This window comes from Mesocricetus auratus, unplaced genomic scaffold (assembly GCF_017639785.1).
Source record: "Mesocricetus auratus isolate SY011 unplaced genomic scaffold, BCM_Maur_2.0 Super-Scaffold_100026, whole genome shotgun sequence".
Lineage (NCBI taxonomy): Eukaryota > Metazoa > Chordata > Mammalia > Rodentia > Cricetidae > Mesocricetus > Mesocricetus auratus.
In genome coordinates this window covers 922,525-943,398 of record NW_024429207.1, presented here as the reverse complement: position 1 = coordinate 943,398, position 20,874 = coordinate 922,525, and the positions used below count along the sequence as shown (strand labels likewise).

Below are 20,874 nucleotides of genomic sequence, written 5' to 3'. Positions count from 1 at the left end.
TCATTTTCATAATGGGATTTTTACTACGGCTAAATTTTATTAATGCTGGAAGCATGCAAAGCTTTGAATCAGGTAGTGCATTTGAGAATCTGTGACTATGACCTTTGAAGTACAGTAACAGACTGGTACTATAGGTTAGAGTTAGTACGTACTTACTATGAAACAAAGCCATGAGTTCAGTAGCTAGTACCAAAGAAAAATCAGTCCCGACATGGCTGAACCAAACAAACAAATGCACTTCCATAACTGTAGCTATTTTCCCTTTTTAAAATGGAGTCTAGAGCTTTTGGAAACCAAAACTTGGATGCCTTTGTGTGAACTTAATTATAACTAAAATTAAGTGCAGGATGGAGATTTGAGACCAGAGGTTAGATGGTATTTATTCCACATTTACTTTATTGAGGGTATTATGAAGAATTCAGAAAGGTTATATTTCTTTAGCTTGTAGAATAAATGTTTTAAAACCCAATAAATTGCATACATCATTAAATGTCTTAATATATTCATCATTCCATGTATAAAAGTTTTGGTTTTTAAGCTACTAGTTTGCAACCTATATCATCAGACTTGTTTATAGGTATCTATCTATAAAAGCATTATTCTATACACCAAAATACACATAGTTTATATATATGAGATTAAAATAGGTGTTGTATTTACATATATATTAATACTTAGTTTTCACATTTGCATATTGTTTATACATAACAATCACATGATTGGACATGAAGAACTGTATTTTAAATCTCTTGTCATTACAAGATTTTTAGTCATGTAACCATATTTTCAACTGTTCAATTGTTCATTGTTCAATTTATATTGGATATCAATTTTTAATATATTTTTATTTTTAAATTTAAATTTAAATTAGAAACAAGGTTGCTTCATGTGTCAATTCCATGTCCTTCTCCATTTCACTCCCCTCCTCCCATGCCTTCCCACCAACCCCCCCCATATGCCCTCATTTCCCCAGGAAGGGTGAGGCCCTCCGCGGGGGTGTCCATAGTCTGTCATTTCATCTAGGGCAGGGCCTAGACCCTCCCCCAAGAGTCCAGGGTGAGAGTGCATCTCTCATTGTTGGATGGGAGTCCAAAGGCCATTTGTATACCCGGGATAAATACTGATCTACTACCCAAGGATCAATGGATTACTTAGGCCTCCTCACTGACACCCACATTCAGGGGGTCTTGATCAGTCCCATGCTGGATCCCCAGGCATCAGTCTGGTATTCAAGAGCTAACCCTTGTCAGGTCAACTGTTTCTGGGGTTTAAACCAGCCCAGTCTTAATGCCTTTGGATATCAGTTCTTATTGATGAGCAAAACATCAAATTTGTAGCCACACACTTTATTAGGGATATTTTTGTCCCAAATGTTCTAAATGCTGTGCATTATCAACATAAAAATAGATATTTTGAAAACAGACTTCAATTTTCTGCTCTGCCTTCAGTCATTTCAAGAATAGCATCTCCAGGGTAACCCAGCCTCGAACGTACAGGGAGAATGCCGAGCAGAGTTGCCCTGTCTACTTTTGCTGTTTCCATCTAAGTTGATACTCTCCTGGCTTCCCTGGGTTGTTCTTTTGTTGAGTACACCTGGCTTTCAGTGCCCAATTCTTCCTGGGCCATTGAACCAGCACTCACTGGCCCCCCTCCCCGTTTGGAGCTTGACTTGCCTCAGTTGCTAACATTGTTCCTGTCTCATATTATCTCCTAATATAAGACAGGATGTTGTTCACCTGTTGTCTCTAGAACCTAGCTCAGTTCTAGCCAAGTAATTATTGCACGACATAAACTTAATATTTGGCCTCTCACATCATGTGAGCAATCTTACACTGCAAATCTCAGAGAGATTTGATCACAATTGACTGGGAAGAGAGTTGTTCTTAATTTTGCAAATTAAAAATTATTCCCAAGGACATGGGTGACAGTAGTGGTTTGTCATTTTGAATCCCATGTGTTTCAGTCCTCAGCATGGTCCAAAAGATTTTTGTGATGAGGCACGTTCAAACATGATGAAGTTGAGTTTTAAAGTGATTGCTGATGTTATCTGAACATAGATTTTAAGAAATGTCCAAGACTTAGGGCTTGAATGTAAATGAATGCAATTCCCAACCCTTGATATGCCTCCTAAGTCATACCTTAGGTACCAAGTAGAAGAAAGTGAAAGACAAAGAAGTGACTAGAGATAATTGTTTTAATGGTATACCGTTCAGCTTTTCTTGCTAAACATGGCAAATGCCAAGGCACTGCAGAGCATGGATATAACTTGCTTTTCCTTCTTTTACGTAGATCTTGGTTTCAGTCCAGATTATTTTCTTTCTAATGAGCAATCCATTTAGCAATACTCAAAACAAACATTTTAATTTATAACACGCATTAAATAGCTTTTCAAGCAAAGGTTACACTTTATCTTTTTTTTATTAGCCACCGCATAATATATTGTAGATTGTATAGAACACCATGTACTCTATTAGCTTTAAATTGGGAACTGAGGGTCTGAGGTACCACATACACAGCATATTTCAGTAGCTTTTGGCAGTTTCCCAATGGCTGCGCTACTAAAGATAACCATAGCAGATAAATCAAGCCCCAAACTGGACTCTCCAGCCTAGATTTCTCCAGTTTAATGTGCCTGTGCAATCTCCTGATGCAATCTTCATCACTGCACATTACACAGCTGCCACTGCCTAGGGCACTGAAGTGATTTACATAAGCCAAGTCATTATTCTAACAATTAAATCACTTGGAATTAGCGCATGCACTTTTTTCTCTTGCTCCAATATTAGGCCTTAAAGTCAATTGAACACAACTCTCCATATGTTGCATAATGTTACTAGAAAACAATGGTTTAATAGAAAGGCAAACAAGCCAACAAGAGTTATTGGACTGAAAACAAGTTTTTAGATATTCAGGTGACAAAGATAGAATATGCTGGAAATACTGGATGATGGCATTGCAAATTTTGAATGCTAAGTATCCTTTAGGTTGGTTTTCCCCTTTTCATGATTTCTTTTCCTTGGTTTTTCTTTACTCAGATTTGAAACTCCTTTCAATCTCATCAATTAATGGTGTAGTCACTAAATACATGCAAATGTTTGCTGAGTACTTGCTATTCATCCCTGATTGGTGAGCCCCTTGTTTCAACCAATGAGTGATAATTCAGTTCCCATCTCAGAAAAGAACTGCCTAATGTGCAGTGACAACTAAATACCTGAGCTCATGGTGAAGGTGATTTACCTTTGCTTAGGTAATTTTGTATATTTAATTATTTTTATTCTGTAGCAGTTATTTTTATTATTCTGAAGCGTCTAAATGATGCCACATATACAAATAACCAGAATCATCTATGAGTCTAATAAATATTTGTTTTATTAGGCAAGGCAGAGTTTTGTCCAAGTGCCTATAGGAGAATAAATTGAAGGATTTCTTTTGTTTTTCTTCCATTCTCTGAAACAATCTTGAGCTTATGCCTAAAGCATGTTCCCAAACTAACTTTACAGCCTCTGCCACTAAACTCGCAAACAATTGAGTGGAGCATCAAGAGGGCCCACTTTGTTGTCCCACTGCACATGAAATGAACTGCAGGCCGACTTCTTGGGAAACCAGCCTTGCTGTATCAAGCTTTAAATAAAGGGTCAAGTGCTAGAAGTAAATGGGCTGTGAAGAGTCACCACTTCAATGTTATACGAAGTGTTTTATAAGGTTTTATAAGCACATTGTGCTTTCTGTTTCTTTTTCTATTTTTTGTGGTTCTGAAAATGAGACCCAGAGTCTTATGCTCACTGATGAACCCTCAGCCTCCAGGTCTAATATTAAACTTTTGATACTTATAGTTTAGGTACTTGCCTGGATTTTGATCCAGAGAAGACGTTACTGTGACCTACTTGTTCACTACGTGTTTCCAGAATTTCAAGGTATAACTTCATAGTAGACTGGCATTTGGAAAGCTTCAACTTATTAATTATTTTATTTCTTAAGAGATTTCAAAAACCATTCCTGATGACAAGTTGTAGTTTATTGCTATCTTTTGCCTGGCCTATTAGTGCTTATTGTTGTTCTGGTTTATTTGTTTTTACATTTTATCTTTTAAAACCTGTTATTTGGTTCTTTTCATAGAAATATTGTTTTCATGAATTTTTTGAGAACTTTATATACAATGCATTTTGATCATATTCATCCCTATCCGGCACATCCTCAGGGATCCACTCCACTTCCATACCTACTCAGCCTTATATCTTCACTTTTAAAAACCCTTCATTTTCAATTCTTGCTGGCTGTATACTTTGTGTGTGGTCATGCACTGGCGTCCCTTTTCTATGCCAGATCCATGTCCTTAAAGAAAACTAACTCTCTGTCTCCTGACAACTAACCATGGTTAGTAGCTTGTCAGCAGCTTGTAGGAGTGTGCAACTACTTTGTTGTTTCAGGAAAACAGTATTTCCTTGTAGTCCGTTACCATCTCTGGCTCTTACAATTTTTTTCACCTACTCTTCTATAATTGAATTTTGGGTGGAGGAGAGGTGATCTAGATGTCCCATTTAGAGCTGGGCACTCCATAGTCAGATATTCTCTGTACTTTAATGAGTTGTGGGTCTGTGTTAAATGCCATATATTGAAAAAGCAACAAGCTTCTCTGATGAGTTATGAGTGATACACTACTCTATGGGTATAAAGAGAAGTCATTAGTAATGGGTCTAAAATTATGTCCCCATAGCAAAGTAACAGTAGTAGGTTCTCTCTTAGCCCCAGATTCTTAGCTACAATAATGGTCCCAAGTTTTGATTCCATCTTGTGAAATGGACCTTAAGTATAATCAGGAAGTAGTTTGTTACACTCACAACATTCATGTCACTATGGTACCACTGGGAATATCTTGCCAAGCATGCTATTATTGCAGCTCCCAGAGTTCACAACTTGATACTCTTGATTATTTTTCTCTTCCGATAGTGTGCATCACATCTTCCAGCACTTTGAAAGCTAGCCAGTAGGGATGCAGTACCCATTTCAATACCAGCTTGGTTCATACATGTTCTATGACCCCAGAAAAGTTCTGTAGTGTAAGGAAGAGTAATAACACAAGTCTGAAATACTGGGGAGAGGTGGGGGAGTTGGTGGAAACTCACTGGCCAATGACTCTAGTAGAGGTAGCTCATTTCCAACACTGTGCTTAGTCTGTGGTTGCTAGTCGGGCATTGTTACGCAAAATAGTGTAAGTCGATTGAAACTCTTTTTGTGTTTGCATTTTAGGAAACTTCTACAGTGGTAGTTTTTCATATGAACTTTTTCTAAACTCCTTAGTGTTATTTATCACTCCGTGTTCATTCCCTCCTCTACCATGTCCTCTGTCGTTCGTACTATGTAATCCTTTCCCTTCCATTATCCCCCTTCAATCCTTTATATCACTGTGTTCCATCTTCTCTACCTTGCCAATGCTCCCCAGTGGCTCCTATGAGTTTCTTCGCTACTGTGAGTGTTTACAAGTATTTTGTTTTTGAGGCAGTCTTTCTGTGAGACCAAACTGAACCTGAAAGTCACTATGTAAACCAGACTAGACTCAAACTTTTGATTCCCGTCTTTTTACCCTCTCAAGTTCTGAAAGTGCACCAGCGCACTTTGCTTATATTCTAGCATTTGAAGCTAAAATCATGTAGCATTTACTTTTTACTTGATACGTTACTGACATCAGTGTAATCAAACAACATTTATTTAGCCACAAAAAAGTAGCACAATGCCTCTTAAAGTTAGTTAAGACATAATTATACTTTTTATTACTGTCTTCATTTGCAACTTATAAAGAAATAGAAATAATGTGTTGAGGAAAATTTAACAGCCATATGAGTGGAAGTTGAAACCATCTGTAGCTGTGAAGGGACACTGAGATTGAAGCATGACAAAACTTAAAGCATTGATGTGATTTTCTAATACAGATTTTATTTGATAAAAACACCCACAAAGTTATGCAACTAGACTCTCCTTATAATAGGTCTGTTCAAAACGTTAACTTATATTGAAATATGTGTCCTTCCTTTTATCAATTAAAGAAATATTTTTTAAATCTCCATGCACAACCAAATAAATTTTTAAAAATTTTCAAATAAATTCTGAGTTAAATCTAGAGATACATCTCAAATATAGCTCTTTATGTTAAATGAATACGTATAAGGCATTTTAAAGAATATTTTTTGCACAACCTTATTACATAATCTATGCTGTTTCAATTAACTAATTTTCATAGTGGCTTACATTTCTTTGTCAATGTTGCCTTACATTTGACTTTATTAATGTGACAAAGTGGGTGATCTCTTAGACTATTGTTACCACTCATTTTGTGAAGAATTCCAGTTTTGCATAACCATTTAAAATCTGCACACACTGATACATTAGATATTTTTTAAGTATTCTTAAGACTGTGGAACCAGAAGATAGTTACTTAAAATAGGATCCTTAAACATAAAATCAGATATGGTTCTCTGTATAAGTAGCTCATGGTAAATATTTGTTTTCTGTTTTTGTTTGTCTCTCCATATTTGTTATTTGGCGAGCATATTTAGTAATATGAAAGGCATCTAAGTGACTATAAAATAGTAATTTTACAAGATGAAATATTTAAAATAAGTATAATAAATATTTCCATTTAAATGAATGATTATATGCAAGCCTTTCATTCCTTGTATGTTTATACATTAAAATATTAAAGTTCTTGGAAGTTCTTGGCAAGCTCTGAGAGAAAATTATTTAATATTTTCAGAATGTTTATCATGCATCCCAAGCATTATATAGAATTCTACCAAGTCCTCCCTTTTAGTCATCACAGGGATTCATGAGGAAGTATTACAGTCTCTTTAGAAGAGAAGTAATAGAGGCACAAAGAAACTAAATAACTTATTCAATTTCCACAGCTGTCCGTGAAAGATAAATTATGTGCTCAGGCCAGTTCAACACTTGATGTTATCCAAATGGCCAAGAAACAATGGCTTTATCTAAAGACTATTCTCTTTGCTTCTATTTTGGGTGCATAGAATAAATGTGATTTTTAATTGTAAGCAAAAAGAAAACTTTTAAACTGAAGTGTAGATATTAGTGTAAAATATGATGACATTGTTATGCAAATATGTTTAATTTGTGAGTGAGCTCTATAGATTCAAAATAGACTAATTCAAAGTTAGCATTGACCAAACCATTCAACCATTTAACTTTTATTCTTGTGTTAGGTAGAGTTTTTTTCCAACATTATTCTCCATATTGAATAAAAACTTAGGCCTCAGACCCTTAAAGAATTTTCTGCTACTAAAAATTAATGCATATATTTCCACAGACAAAAGATGTTTTCTCTGTAGCAGTAAACAGTGACTATAAAACCATTTTCTTTATCACCTGGTACCTCCATCTCAGTTAATGTGGATTAGTTTCTAAAACTTTTGGAGTTTTAGATTTTAGAAAGGGCTATGTACAAGGAACAATTTAATAAGACCCACTTTAAATATTTTTCCATACTATTCTAAAAAATATTTTTGATCTTTCCAAATGATGAATTTGAAAACATTCAAATGGTTGACATCTCTTTACAATGATATTTATTGGTTGTTGGTCCACTTTTTCCTCATGCTGGGAAGTCAATACTAAGTCCCCTTGAACTCAATGTAAATTTTGCAGTTCCTGTAAAATGGGGCCTTGTTCAGAAGCCTGTTTTTAAACTATTAAACTCTGGGTTTCATAATTTCCTTTCTACACTGAACTTTTCGCATAATTCCAAATAAAGGAAAAAGTAGGAATTTAATTTCCGGACAAATTTCTTTCCAGAGCCTCTGTCCAAAATAACAAGTGCTGAAATTCAAAAACAACAACAAAAAAGTTCAGTGTAGCATATGCTAATTTACACCTTTTCCTCTTTTTGTGTTCTGTTCTTCTTTTGTTTTAATGGATAAATGACAAAACAGTTAAATGACCCACATTCAGAGTGTGATACAATTTTTCCCTGTTCCAAATATAAATCATTCAATAATGTTATTTTATTCATTGTGCTTTGTGTATTTATCAAATAAAACAATTTTATATTATGAAAAAAACATTCAATAACCAATATTCTGGTGAAGTAACAAGTGACAATCCCATTTCTGATGCTACACATGCTGATAAAAATGATAAAGGAGAAATAATGTTAAATTCCTAGCCAGCTGATGAACTGAAGCCAAGTTTTTCTCTATGCTTAAATCTTGACTTTATAAATAGTAATAAGAGGTAAATGTTAGAAGAATATGTTTAGTTAGTTTTAAGGGATTAGCAAGAATTAGATACAGAAAAACATCCATAAGATGAGAAAACAATATACAGCAAGGTGAAAAAGATTCTCAATAGATTGGGAATATCCATATTCCAAGAATCAGCAGGATCTGTCAAAATATATATTCACTTTAAAAGGACAGAAAGAATGTGAAGGAAAAAAAAGAGAAATGTTGGTGGAGAGAGAACCAATATAAAATGGAAGGAATACTATGGGCCCCTTAAAATGCAAGAGGGTTAAAACCATGTTTATGAAGCTAGCCAAGTAAATAAATAGTCAAGTAAATGAATGGTTTAAAAATAAAAGAAATATCTTAAAATGTATCTACCAACATGTTCTCTGCCTCTTTCCTTCCATCTTGGTAGAGTAGCTAGTTTACAAATAGAACTATGTATATGGAGTTTTGAATGCTGTGCTTCATATGGTCATTCTTATCAATAGGCACATGTATTCAGCATTCAATCTTTGGATAAGCATATTGATTTTCAAATTAAAAATAATCATGCACTCCTACACATATTATGAATTCATTTATTTTCATCTCTGTGATTATAACGTATTACTCTTACTTTAGTAGATTTGGAACAAATCCAAGCATAAGCCTGTGTTCAACCTGCCATGCTTTATTAGACCCTGAAAGAATAATTTTCTGTTCACAATTATTTATTCATATATTTTATGTATGTGTTTGTGTAGGTATGGGCATATGTGCTTGTGGTGCATAGGCATGTGTGTGTAGTATTTGTATAGAAGAAGAACATTTCTGTACAGCTCCCTGTCTTACTGCCTTGATTAAAATCTCATACCGAACCTAATTGTCATCCATATTTTGAGGCAACGTCTTATATAGAGCCTGTCACTCATCAGTTTGCCTAAATTGGCTGACCAGAATCCCCCCTCCACCTCCTAGATCATCCTGTATCCACCCATTGACCAGCCCCTATCCCTGAAATTATAAGCACATGCCACTACCCCTATCAATTTAAAAGGGTGCCGAAAGTTTAAACTTGAACCCCATACTTGCATGGCAAGCTCCAAATTTTTCACTTGTAAGTCACCTGGTCTTCTTATCTCTTACCTTAGCTCTTTTTTTTGTTTTTTGAGACAAGGTTTCTCTGTATTGTTTTGGAGGCTGTCCTGGAACTCGCTCGGTAGACCAGGCTGGCCTCGAACTCACAGAGATCCGCCTGCCTCTGCCTCCCGAGTGCTGGGATTAAAGGTGTGCGCCACCAACGCACGGCTCTTACCTTAGCTCTTAGTGCAGCAAATGTTTTAATGCAATAGCAAAATGATGGAGAAACATTACAAGATTTAAAGACGTTGTCCGACATTGTTTTGTCTTTGTCAAGGCCTATGACTATCATTGCTTATGTAAGTCTTGCACAAGAGTCAACACATTAGAAAAAAAGTTATGTCATTGATATTTTACCTTCGCAAGGCAAACATTATACAAATTACTCTTAAGCATCATGGATTTAAAAGCCCCTGCTCCCAATTTCACCTCTTGGTTTGCTTTTTAAATTTGGTACCAATGTGTTGGAGGATTTGCTTGTGTGTGGTACATGTTTATGACTGTACAGGTCTGCACCATTCTCCACTGCGTCCTTCCTTGACACAAGATCCTAGCCTGAACCCACTCACAATTTGAGCTTTGTTTTCTAGTAGAGAGAACTTTATTGATATGCCACTTTTTTAACCTCACAATGCTGGGGTTACAAGCACACACAACTTTGTTATGCTTATTTTGCGCATTCTTGGGATCAGAACTCAGGACCTTATGCCTTCATGTCTGTAGAGCAAATGTTCCTACCACAGAGCCCTTTTACATCCCCATTTGGTAGAATATTTTCATACTAGGACTTTTGCAACCACCTTTATTCTTACATGCTTTTCATCTTTATTTTCTGTTATATTAGAACTGTGATTCAGGTGAAATGGGGTTAGTTGTAAATGCATGGTAGTAGTAGTTAGTTAGCCACTAAGAGGTGTGGACCAGGCATGAATGGCAATCCAGTATAACTCTCTGTATCAACACTGGTGCAGTCAAGGTGATTCTTCATCTTGTCTGACTGTAGATTTCAAGCCTTTAGGAAAGGGATAAAATGAACATTTCTTGCATTATGTTAGACGGCCCTCATAGAACTTCCTCGAACACTCAACTATTCAAATTACATTCTAATTGGTTTGAAAATAAATTTAAACATCAGATTAAAAACAAATTTTCTGTGTTTATTATCCTTGCTTTTGCTTGGCCCAGCTGTAGAGTGACAATACTAGCCTGGTGAAAAACTTGGCTGAAATGCAAATATTCTTTTAATCTTCTCTCTAAGAAGGAAATCGTGTTTATTTTCTTCATTCATGATTCAGACTAAAAAAAAAAAGAGGAAAACCTCCCAAAAACCATTATAGAAGCTGTTGCTTTTGGAGCAACTCTAATGAAGTTTGAACTAAATTACCTTTAGCTGCTCTCAAAAGGTTTTGCGAAAGTTATCAGCACTGGCATTTTTAGAGGTGAAAAACGAAGAGAGACTGCTTACTCCCCCTGTTCTATTGTGAGAGTGCTGCAAAGAAGAGGTGCTTAGATGCAACAAGACAGGGGTGGAGGGGAGAACAGGAGAACAAGCAAGGCAGAGAATGGGTGAGGACACTTTCACAGTGCCGTGGAGTGTAGGAAAGAAACAGCAAGGGGTTAAAAGTGAATGTGTGGCTTGGCGTATAGAGTCAGATGAGAGTCTGTAGTGATAATCTGACATTGAAGTTGACCCTTAGTGAAGAGAAGGTACCAGCCAGGTGTAACATTAGCAGAATCTAATTCTGTGAAAGGAAAGATCGTTGTCAAGGTTATTTGCCTAAAATAAGCTTAAAGATTCTAAAAAAAAAAAGATTCTAAGACTCTAAGGACTTAAACAGCGGTTCTTAGCCATCCTACTGCCATGACACTTCAATACAGTTTCTCATGGTTGGTGACTGCCAATCATAAAATTATCTTCATTGCTACTTCATAACTGTAAGTCTGCTACTGTTAGGAATCATAATGTAAGCTTTTTTTTTTGGAGATAGGGGTATGCCAAAAGGGTCTCACCCACAGACTGAAAACAACTTTTCTATAGTGAGGTTTAGAGGGTGGTATGCACAGTTGAGAAAAACTGAGGCCTCAACAGGAGCTAGCTAATTGACTTAGTGTGGCAGGTGGATTTTATTTAAATAAGATGGTGAGATAATTAAACTGACCAGCTGGGTAAGAGGCCTTGTTAAGTGAGCACTGATAAGGACTGCTCTGATCTGTGTAGTCAGTCATTCATTGATTAAAAAAGCAAATAGGAAGACCAGTTTTAAGGGTGATGCTGTAATCATTGTGCTGACCAAGAATTTCAGAACAAACAGGGATGGCATTGCTATAATTTCATAATAAAACATTTAAGACTTGCTGATAAATTTCCTTTTGGAATAAGAGTGAACCGCTGCATCTGATTTTCAGACTCTTGAATTAGATACAGGTTACTAAGTTCTGTGCATATGAGAAAAAAAGATCTTGAGGGGATTTTTTTTTCTAAATTAGATGTTAGGAGTGGTGTCTTGAGAAGTCTAATGACAAACTTTTGAGACAAGTTTGGGCTGACTGTACATATTTCCATCTTCAGACACACATTATTTGGAGAAGTCAAGAATAGATGAGGTTATTCAGAAAAGGGAAGTAAGATGACAGGATGCAAAATAGTTCCAAACCATTAGTACTCTAATTGGAGAGATAATGTATAAGAGAAGTAAGCCAAGGTCATGGATAATACTAGACACTGATGGAGAGGAAATAGCAGAAAAGTATGGTCTCAAGGAAGCGAGCGAGCTTGTGTGTGTGTGCGCATGTGTGTGCGCACACATGCACAAGTGTAAACACACACACACCACGGCTTTAATAGAAAAGCAGCGCAATGACTTATGGGAGAGTTCCAGTGAACTGCTGAGAAAAACCCAGATGGAATGCTGACTGTAAGCTAACAAGGAGGAGCACGTGTTCAAATTGTTAAGTTCTGAGAGAGGAGAAGAAGGATATGGACGTAAAGGTGTGTTTTATCTGCTTAATATTTTCCTTGTATGCTTGTACTTACTGTTTATATTTTAATTAACCAGAATAGCAGGTGTGTATTCTAGTGTGTGTGTGCATGTGTGACAGAGAGTGAGAGAAAGAGAGAGAGAGAGAACTTGCAATAACAAGAACAGCTAAGTGTTGCTTCAGCAATGACACAAGTCTTGCACACATCTGTGGAGTTAGTGGCTCTGGGGAGAATGAAAAACATTTGAATAGTTTTCTTGAAAGAAGGAAGATTGTGAAATGGGATCCTTCCTAAAGGTCAGTCGAGGTGATCAGATATGATCCAGTGGATGCTGGGAAATGTGAGATTTGATCAAATACCCAAAGTGATCACCTATGGAAGGAGATAAGGTTCTCTCTAAACTGATTTAGTAGGGGAAAAAACCAGTTAGTCAGATTTTCATGACTGCAGCTAATAACTGGGGTAATTAACTTACCATGGAAAAAGGGTTATTTTGGGCTTACAGCTATGATGATTCTTCCAGCACATGAACAGATGCTTATGGGCCTGTGCTTAGGTAGCACACCATAACAGGAGTGCTTTAGTGAAGCCAAATCCCAAATCATCAGGAGTCTGGGGAAAAAGAGAGCAAAGAGGGGGCAAGTCACACAATCTCCTCAGCTGCATGTCCACAGTCAGACAAAGAACCCCACGGAACCCCAACACTTAAAGATTCTAATGCCTCCTGTGGTTATCCCCTGTGTCCGAATACCTTCACAGGGTCATCTGGGGAACAGTCAACATCCAAATGATGACATTTAGGTTCCTCAGACGAAGTGTCAGGAAGAGTCAGTGAGGAGGCCCATTAGACAGGGACTCAATGGTGTATTAACAGTCCACTCTAGGAAAAGGCATTGGCAGCATGAACTGGTTACAGTAGAGATTATTAAAGCACTTCATACATTCAATTTGAAAAAAAATTCAGAACAAATGAAAATAGATGAGCGTACTGACATTAGTTTTATGAACGTATCTTTGATGCACACACACAGTTTCTCCTCTATATTGGGGTTTTCTGTTGGGAAACGCAGGCCCTCCAGAGACACAAGGAGCTCCTTTCACCTAAATATCCAATAAAGATTAATTGTGTTAATGAATATATATAACAAATATGTTTGACATGCTTTAACAGATAAGCTGGTTTCTTCCTCCCTTCCCCCCCTTCCTCCACTTCTCTTTCACCTGACTCCAAATCAAATGATATCTTAGGAATATAATCTTATGGACATGAGGAATATAGAATATTCATTTCAGTTCTCTTAAAATCAGATCCAGTTTGGTAATATACTGGTCATATAGAACTGTATCTGGCAAATATTAGCAACTATGCAGTTTGGAATTTTTACCAGCTAAAGTAAGTGAACCGGACTCCATAATGCTTTGGTTGTATCTTGGGGTCAGGAAGCTAATAGCAGACAGGAGTAGAGAGTCCAATGTTTGAAGTTTGCTGGTTCAGTTAAATGGATAGTTTCCTCTAGTGAAACTTTAAACATGAATTCTGCTTATTGGCACAGAATGTAGAATGTAAATATTTAATTCTAAACTTGACCTTCACAGGTCAGATTTTAAGCTGGAAATAAAATGTGGGCTAGGATTATTCTTAAGCTGAAATCTGAACTTTAAATTATGAATACTGGTTGCAAATTTCATTAGCATAATGGTTTTCATCTATTTAATGAGGACTTTGATGCCTCTACTTACTTTATCCACAGAAATGTAGACATGTCTGTGTTAAAGGGCAACTGAGATTTTAACACTGTATTCATTTGTCTAAATCTAGTGTGTTAGGACTAGGAAGGTTACAGCAAATATTTATTACTACACAGAATCTGGTTTTAAATTTTCATCTTCTGTTAGCAAGTACTGCTTTATTCCTTAATATTTTTGTACAAATAATAGTATTTGCGATGACACACCTGCCGACAGTCTTGTGAAATTCAGACTGCACAAAGCAGGCAATCAAGAAATGTATTGTGGGAAGACATTGCCTAAAACAGCTGTGACACTGAGTAATGGTCCTGGCTTAGTGGTGTTCCTAAAGTAAGCAGTTAGGGATCTAGGGAATTCTGGCGTGATAAGGAAGTGTGTGTGGCTTCCCAAAGTAAGTGCTTTTCCCAGAGCTCACTAAGTGGACTGACCTCAGGCAAACTTAATGATGAATTAGAGGTAATGGCAATAGTTCCTTCCCCAGCTTCCTTAAGGAGGAGTGGATAGGGAGGGGTAGAGGAGAAAAGGGAGGGCATGGGAGGAGAGGAAGGAGGGGAAATGGGTTGGTATGTAAAATAAACGAAAGAAATGTTATTTAAATAAAAGTATATAGCGTCAGCATATTCGAAGCACCAACTGCTGCCTCTCTCTCCCTCTCCCTCTCTCTCACACACACCACACACACACACACACACACACACACACACACACACTTTCTAGAAGCAAAATACAACTGTGGACTAAACTGGTGCCATCATAAATGACAATGAGTTAGTGGATTTTATGTGTTAATTCATTCATTAATTCATTCATTCGTGTGTGTGTGTGTGTGTGAGAGAGAGAGAGAGACAGAGAGAGAGAGAGAGAGAGAGAGGGAGGTTGAGCAAGCTGGGGAAGGAACTATTGCCACTACCTCTAATTCATCATTAAGTTTGTCTGAAGTCAGCCCACTTAGTGAGCAGAGGCTAGCTGTGTTGGAGAAGCATGTTGGAACTCTGAGCTATAGTTACAGGCAACTGTTTGCCACCCTATGTAGCAGTGCCGGGAATTAAACTTAAGTCCTCTAGGAGTACAGAAATCTCTTGCCACCACTGAGATCCCTTCAGCCCTAGTAAAGAGATTTTTTTTAAAAAGACAATTAAAATTTAATAACTTGCCTCTCTGAAATAAGTTCTCACATAGGTCTTAGTCATAGAAAGTAATTCAACGGCTCAGGAGTTGGTTGAGAGTGCATAATGGAAGTTTTATGTTTTTAGATGCAGTACTTCTGGTTAAATAATTCAACTTTGTTTGCCTCAACATTGTTTCATAGCAACAAATTCCTCTCTCTGACACTTTAGTAACTAATCTGGAATTCTTTAGACACAAGCACATAAACTACAGAGAATTTGTCTGGAATTAGTTGCCTTATACAAAACAGGTATGTCTTAAGCTTTGCAAGTTCCTGGAAAAGAAGAAATTTGGGAAGCTGCTATTTAGGATTCTTAGCACTCAAAATAAACGCATGTAACTTCTAGTTTACAAACTGCACTAAAGGAGAGACTTTGTTCCCGGATAACATGCCTAGGACATTCCTTGGCACACTGTAGTCATCCAGTAGAAAATGGTTACTTCATAATCTTTTCTCTTTGGCCATTTACTTAAAATACTTTAGTAAAGGAAGAGTCTCCCCAGATAGCATGTCTCAGTCCTCTGTTCTTTTTTGTTTGTTTGTTTGTTTGTTTCTGGTTTTTCGCGACAGGGTTTCTCTGTGGCTTGGTTTTCCTGGAACTAGCTCTTGCAGACCAGGCTGACCTCAAACTCACTGAGATCTGCCTACCTCTGCCTCCCGAGTGCTGGGATTAAAGGCGTGCACCACCAATGCCTGGCCAGTCCTCTGTTCTTTACAAAGGTAATGACTGAATGCTAGACGCTTCTCAAGGTACATCTCATTATATAGTTTTTGTTTGCGGGCAGACATAATTATGTTTCTTGTTATCTACACCTTAAAATATGTTATTACTTCTAAATGCTAGCTGAAGAGGCATTGAATATATGTATTAGATAGATAGATATAGATATATTAAAGAATTAAGTAACAGATGATAGTTCTGCTTCAGGATCTTCAGGCATATACAGGATGCTTTAGAATAGAAAGCACGTTCCACTCTTAGTTTCACACAAATAAGTAAAGGTGAACTTCTAGAGTAGCCACAGTTGGGCTGGAAAGAAAAGTGTGGGTAGCTTAGAAGCTTCTTATCATTGCCCTTCACTTTAATTCTGGACACTTCTTATGTGGATTTTGCCTGCTTTTGAAGACAGTCTTTCTTTTCATGTAAAATGTATTCTGTTTCCGTGTAAGCCTTGGTGTGTGCTATGGTTGTTTTGAGAAACAGACATGCAAATCTTTGAATCCTCTGGGTTGTATGATGCATAAGCATGGCTCAGCTGTCTTCAAATGGGGCAGGTGGTGGAATTAAGGATGCTGGTAAGATTGGGTGTCATCCTCACACCTTGCATAAAGTGTGGGCATCAAGAGACAGCTTTGAAAACCACCAAGGATACAGAGCTCTGGGCCAGCTTCTCATTCTCAAGACTTTTTAAGCTGTCTCTTAAATCTCTTGAGCAGCTGCAATATGTTCCTCTTGCCTGTGTCCTCGAAAATAATCATCTCCTTTTCTTCTCCCCATTTTTCATCCTCATAGGATTAAATGGGCTCTGATTGGCAACAAAGAAGCCTGTTGATAGGGTTCAAGGAATTTTGTCATTTTGAGCACATTTCACTGTTTGGGGAAAAGCTGAAAATGCTTTGCCCAGGGAAAAATAGGTGTTCCTAGCTCTCCTACATACAAGATCATAATCGAAAAGAATAAAAAAAAACTAAGCAAATGAATGTTGCTTTATGTATGGAAACACCAGTGAAAGAAAATCAGTCATGTATAAGGGCATATCAGATTGCATCCATATGAAATAGATAGGCATAATAAATTCAGTTCAAGCTCAACCATAAAAGGAAACAAAAATACATTGTTAATATGGAACGGAACTTTAAAGAAACTAGGAAACCATAAGTAATGTCTGGCTTCTTACATACCTTATTTCATAGGATCACTTTAAACATTTACAGCCATCCTCATATTTCAGTTGAGGAAATGGTCAATGTGGCAGCCGAGACTCAAAAAACAAGTTTATCTATCTGTGCTGAATGCATGTTCTTGTTATTGTTTTGTGCTGTGTACATAGGCTTCCTCAAATTAAAAACCCAGACCCTAGACAGACACTGTATGAAGCATGTGTCTTTAGGAAGGCAATGTGTGCTTTATGCACTGGGAAAAAATGAGATTTTTCAGAGTACAGACTATAAGAATAACCTGAGAATGAAGCAGGCTTTGAAGCTGAATTTGCTGTGTAGGAGTGAATACTATTGACATAGTGCTTCGATGTTTACTAATGCTACCGACTCTTGGTTATAATCATCCTTAGTTCACAACACATATGAAGCACTGGGCATTTCATTTGACCTGCCCCATTCATGCAGTAAAGCACTTGAAGTTTTGTTTTTCTGAAATAATGTAACTGAATTTTGTGATAGAAGAAAAAGGAAGTAAAATTTCAGTTCTTTTGGACATTAATGCTGTTGTTAACGATAGGACAGTCACATGTACGATCCAAATAGTGTGCTGAATATCAAGCTTAACTATAAAGCTGTTGGAGGGGCTGGTGATGTAGTCTGCAGTACAGCACTTACTTACCTGCATGGGCAAGACCCTCATTTTCTTGGGTCCTGTGGGTGTAAACTGGTACTCATGTTTGTGTTACTAGCGCTCACCCACGAAGCCCCCTCCCAAACAGTGGGGTGCACATTTTTTTCAAAGATGTAAAGCATGTTTTTGCAATTATAACCAGTAAAAGGAAATAATTAATAAGCATTTGGTACTTACTTAGGAATACTATATGTAACTGAATACATTTTACCATTTATTACGAGTCAAGGGAGCACTGTTAATGAAATACTTAATGTGAAAACAAAGCGCGTGCTTCTGTCGTCTAGTGATACACACTAATCCAAGGAGGTAGCGGTATTTCAGCCCACTCATTCATTCAGTCCAAATTCCATAGGGTTTTACAGAGTGACATTCCTGAAAATTTCCACCATCTGGAATGTTCTTGAGAGCAATACAAGGTGTGTACATTACACCATCTGATGAAGTTAAATTATCCCACCTGATGAAGCTCTCTACTGCCCCCTGCAGTGTTTCCCAAAAGTAGCAGTGTGAAAACATTACCCTAAGACAATTCTGTAGGAGATTGACCTGGAAATGTAATAGTGTTCTTGATCTCTGTTTCTACTAGTAGTAGAACACACTCATTTTTCTGAAAAACAAAGATATCTCTAGACCAGAGTTAGATGTTTCCAAATGTCTCTAGGTGCTGTAAGCATTTTTTCTTTATCTATTTAATGCTGTGTTTGTGGTAGTGCCTGAGGAAAAAAACAGAAGAATTAATATTTATGAGGTCATTTTACCTTTTTTATAGAAAGTAGAATCAATAGGGGTTTAATTTTAGGGAAAAAAGTCTTACCAGTAGTTTCAGTGTCCTGTGTCCTTCATGGGTCTTGTTTTCCATTGTGTTGACTGCAGGGTTGACTGATGAAGCAGAAAGTTGCCTTTAAAGCACTCCCCAGTATGTCACTTAAATTTTGATCAGAAAATAATATAATTTTTAAATTTTAGTTTCCATATGAACAAACTAGAATGTGGCCTATTTAAAAATAATTCACGGTTTCAATAACAAGTGTAAAAAAAACTCTTCTTTGCTAGAGAATTATTCTCAACATCTACAGTAGAACATTTCAGACAAAATGTGAAATTTAAACTTCCCACAGCAAGCTTTGAACTCTAAACTAAAATGAAATAACCTTTCCAAACTTTAGCCTCTTGTGGCTTCAGATTTGTGTAGACATGGCTGACAGGTAGCTTGAGGGTCAGATAAGCCCAACTCTTAACTTTCTTTGAAACATTTTAGGTAAAAGGACTTGATAAGGTTTTGTAAACCATTTGCAGAATTCCTTTCATTAGGATAACATTTGAATTGCCTTGTATGGTTCTGGGTTCTGTAAGAGAATGACTTGAAAGGTGAATTTTATATCTGCATGTTGAAATTTTCCTCAGTTCTTAAAGCCTCATTTTCCTGTGTGTGTGTGTGTGTGTGTGTGTGTGTGTGTGTGTGTGTGTGTGTATGTGTGGGGGGGGTGTTTTAAATAGTTAGGACATGATTTTAAATTTTATACATTTTCTCCATGAATTATGCAATGCCATTTTTAAGTAGGACAAAACAACAAAAATAAAATACATGTTTTTGATTTATTTATTTTTGCTATCTTAGTGGATGAGCAAATTCAGTAGTCATTTACTTTAGTGAATTGATCTGACCCTATTTAAAAGAAGGCAATACAAGCAATTGTCTCAGTTAATGACTTTGGTAACTGTGGTAGGTGACGTCTACTAATAATTTAGACAGAGAATTGATCTGTATGGCATAATATTTAACATGTTTTCTATTCAGTTTAGTAAAATTCTTTTCTTATTGAACTGTTATTTTCACTATAGACTATGACATAAAATTATAAGGTAGAATCTGTGATTTTAAAAATTGATTATGCTAACACAAAGTATTGCTTATTATAATACTCTTTTACAGATAATTTATGGCTAACTTAAAATATAAGCATCTAATATGTAAGCCTACATATTTCAATCTTATTATTTATCCACTTCTAAAATGCAGATATTTTGGTTAAGAAACCAGATTTATATATGCAATAATGCAATAATGATAAACCCCTTTTTATGTTCTTTTACCCATTCTATCACTTCTGATTATTATCATTTGGTAGCAATACATAAATTTAAGAAAAAGAAATCTTTCATAACTTCAGGATATGAATTATCCCACAAATTTCAACCCCATCCACTTATTAATAAACATCCAGCCCATATGTGCATACTATAATACTTGATAGTAGTTTGAAAACAGCTTTGTATTTGTTTATAGAATTTTAAAACAAATTTTTAGTTGCAACAAGTTCAGTTTGTCATTCTTGTTTCCCATTTATTGTTGATCCTCTGGGCTTTTTCAAGTAGAAATGCCTGCATGCAATTGAGCTGTCTCTCTACCAGCCATCGGAACAAACTTTAATCGAACCAAGGCACCTCAAAGAACACTAGTGTGTGCCATACAGTTATCAGTTACACCTGAGAGCCCTCTTTGTTTATGACTTTATCAGCTTCTGATGTGACTTTTCATAAAGAACATAGAGTGCAGGTGAAAGGCTCCTTCTCATCATGTGACCCCAAGAAACAGAGATTGACATCATTGTTCTGCTAACATGGACACTTAGGTAACTGTTTCTTTTCCCGTTCTCTGCTCATCACTTTTGTTGCTAACTTATCTTTGACTTTTGTCACCTTACAATGCTTCATCCTTTAGGTCATTCTTTGCTAATACAGAATGCTAACAGCTATCCTAGGACAACTACTAATATCTCCTAGATGATCTTCCCACATTACACTGCAAATTTACATTGGGTTTTAGATTGCATGAAGCTTCATTTCAAGTTATGGATCTATTTGTAAGATACAGTCTCTTATAAACTGCACAGAACTTCTGGAAAAAAAAACCCACACATTTTCAAGCAAATAACCTAAGGGTTCTAGAAAACATCGAACATAAAGAATCAAGAGTAAGTTAAGAACAAACTTGACTTTTATGTAAATAGCTCTTTCCTTTGAAGAGTTTTTGAGTGTCACTTGCTCA

General features: G+C 36.5%; 1 protein-coding gene across 2 annotated transcripts in view; it reads left to right on the top strand.

Moving 5' to 3' along the window:
- Vegfc (vascular endothelial growth factor C) overlaps window positions 1–20,874 on the top strand; it is a 94,560-nt gene that overhangs the window by 38,709 nt on the left and 34,977 nt on the right. Inside the window, exon 1 of one of the 2 annotated variants that reach the window (XM_021225213.2) lies at window positions 11,353–12,342. The exons of the other annotated variant lie outside the window; for it this stretch is intronic. Within the exon in view, the coding sequence (XP_021080872.1) occupies window positions 12,331–12,342 (12 nt within the window). The 5' untranslated portion in view covers window positions 11,353–12,330. Of the gene's footprint in view, window positions 1–11,352; window positions 12,343–20,874 lie in introns of those variants that run through there. 2 annotated transcript variants of the gene reach the window in all.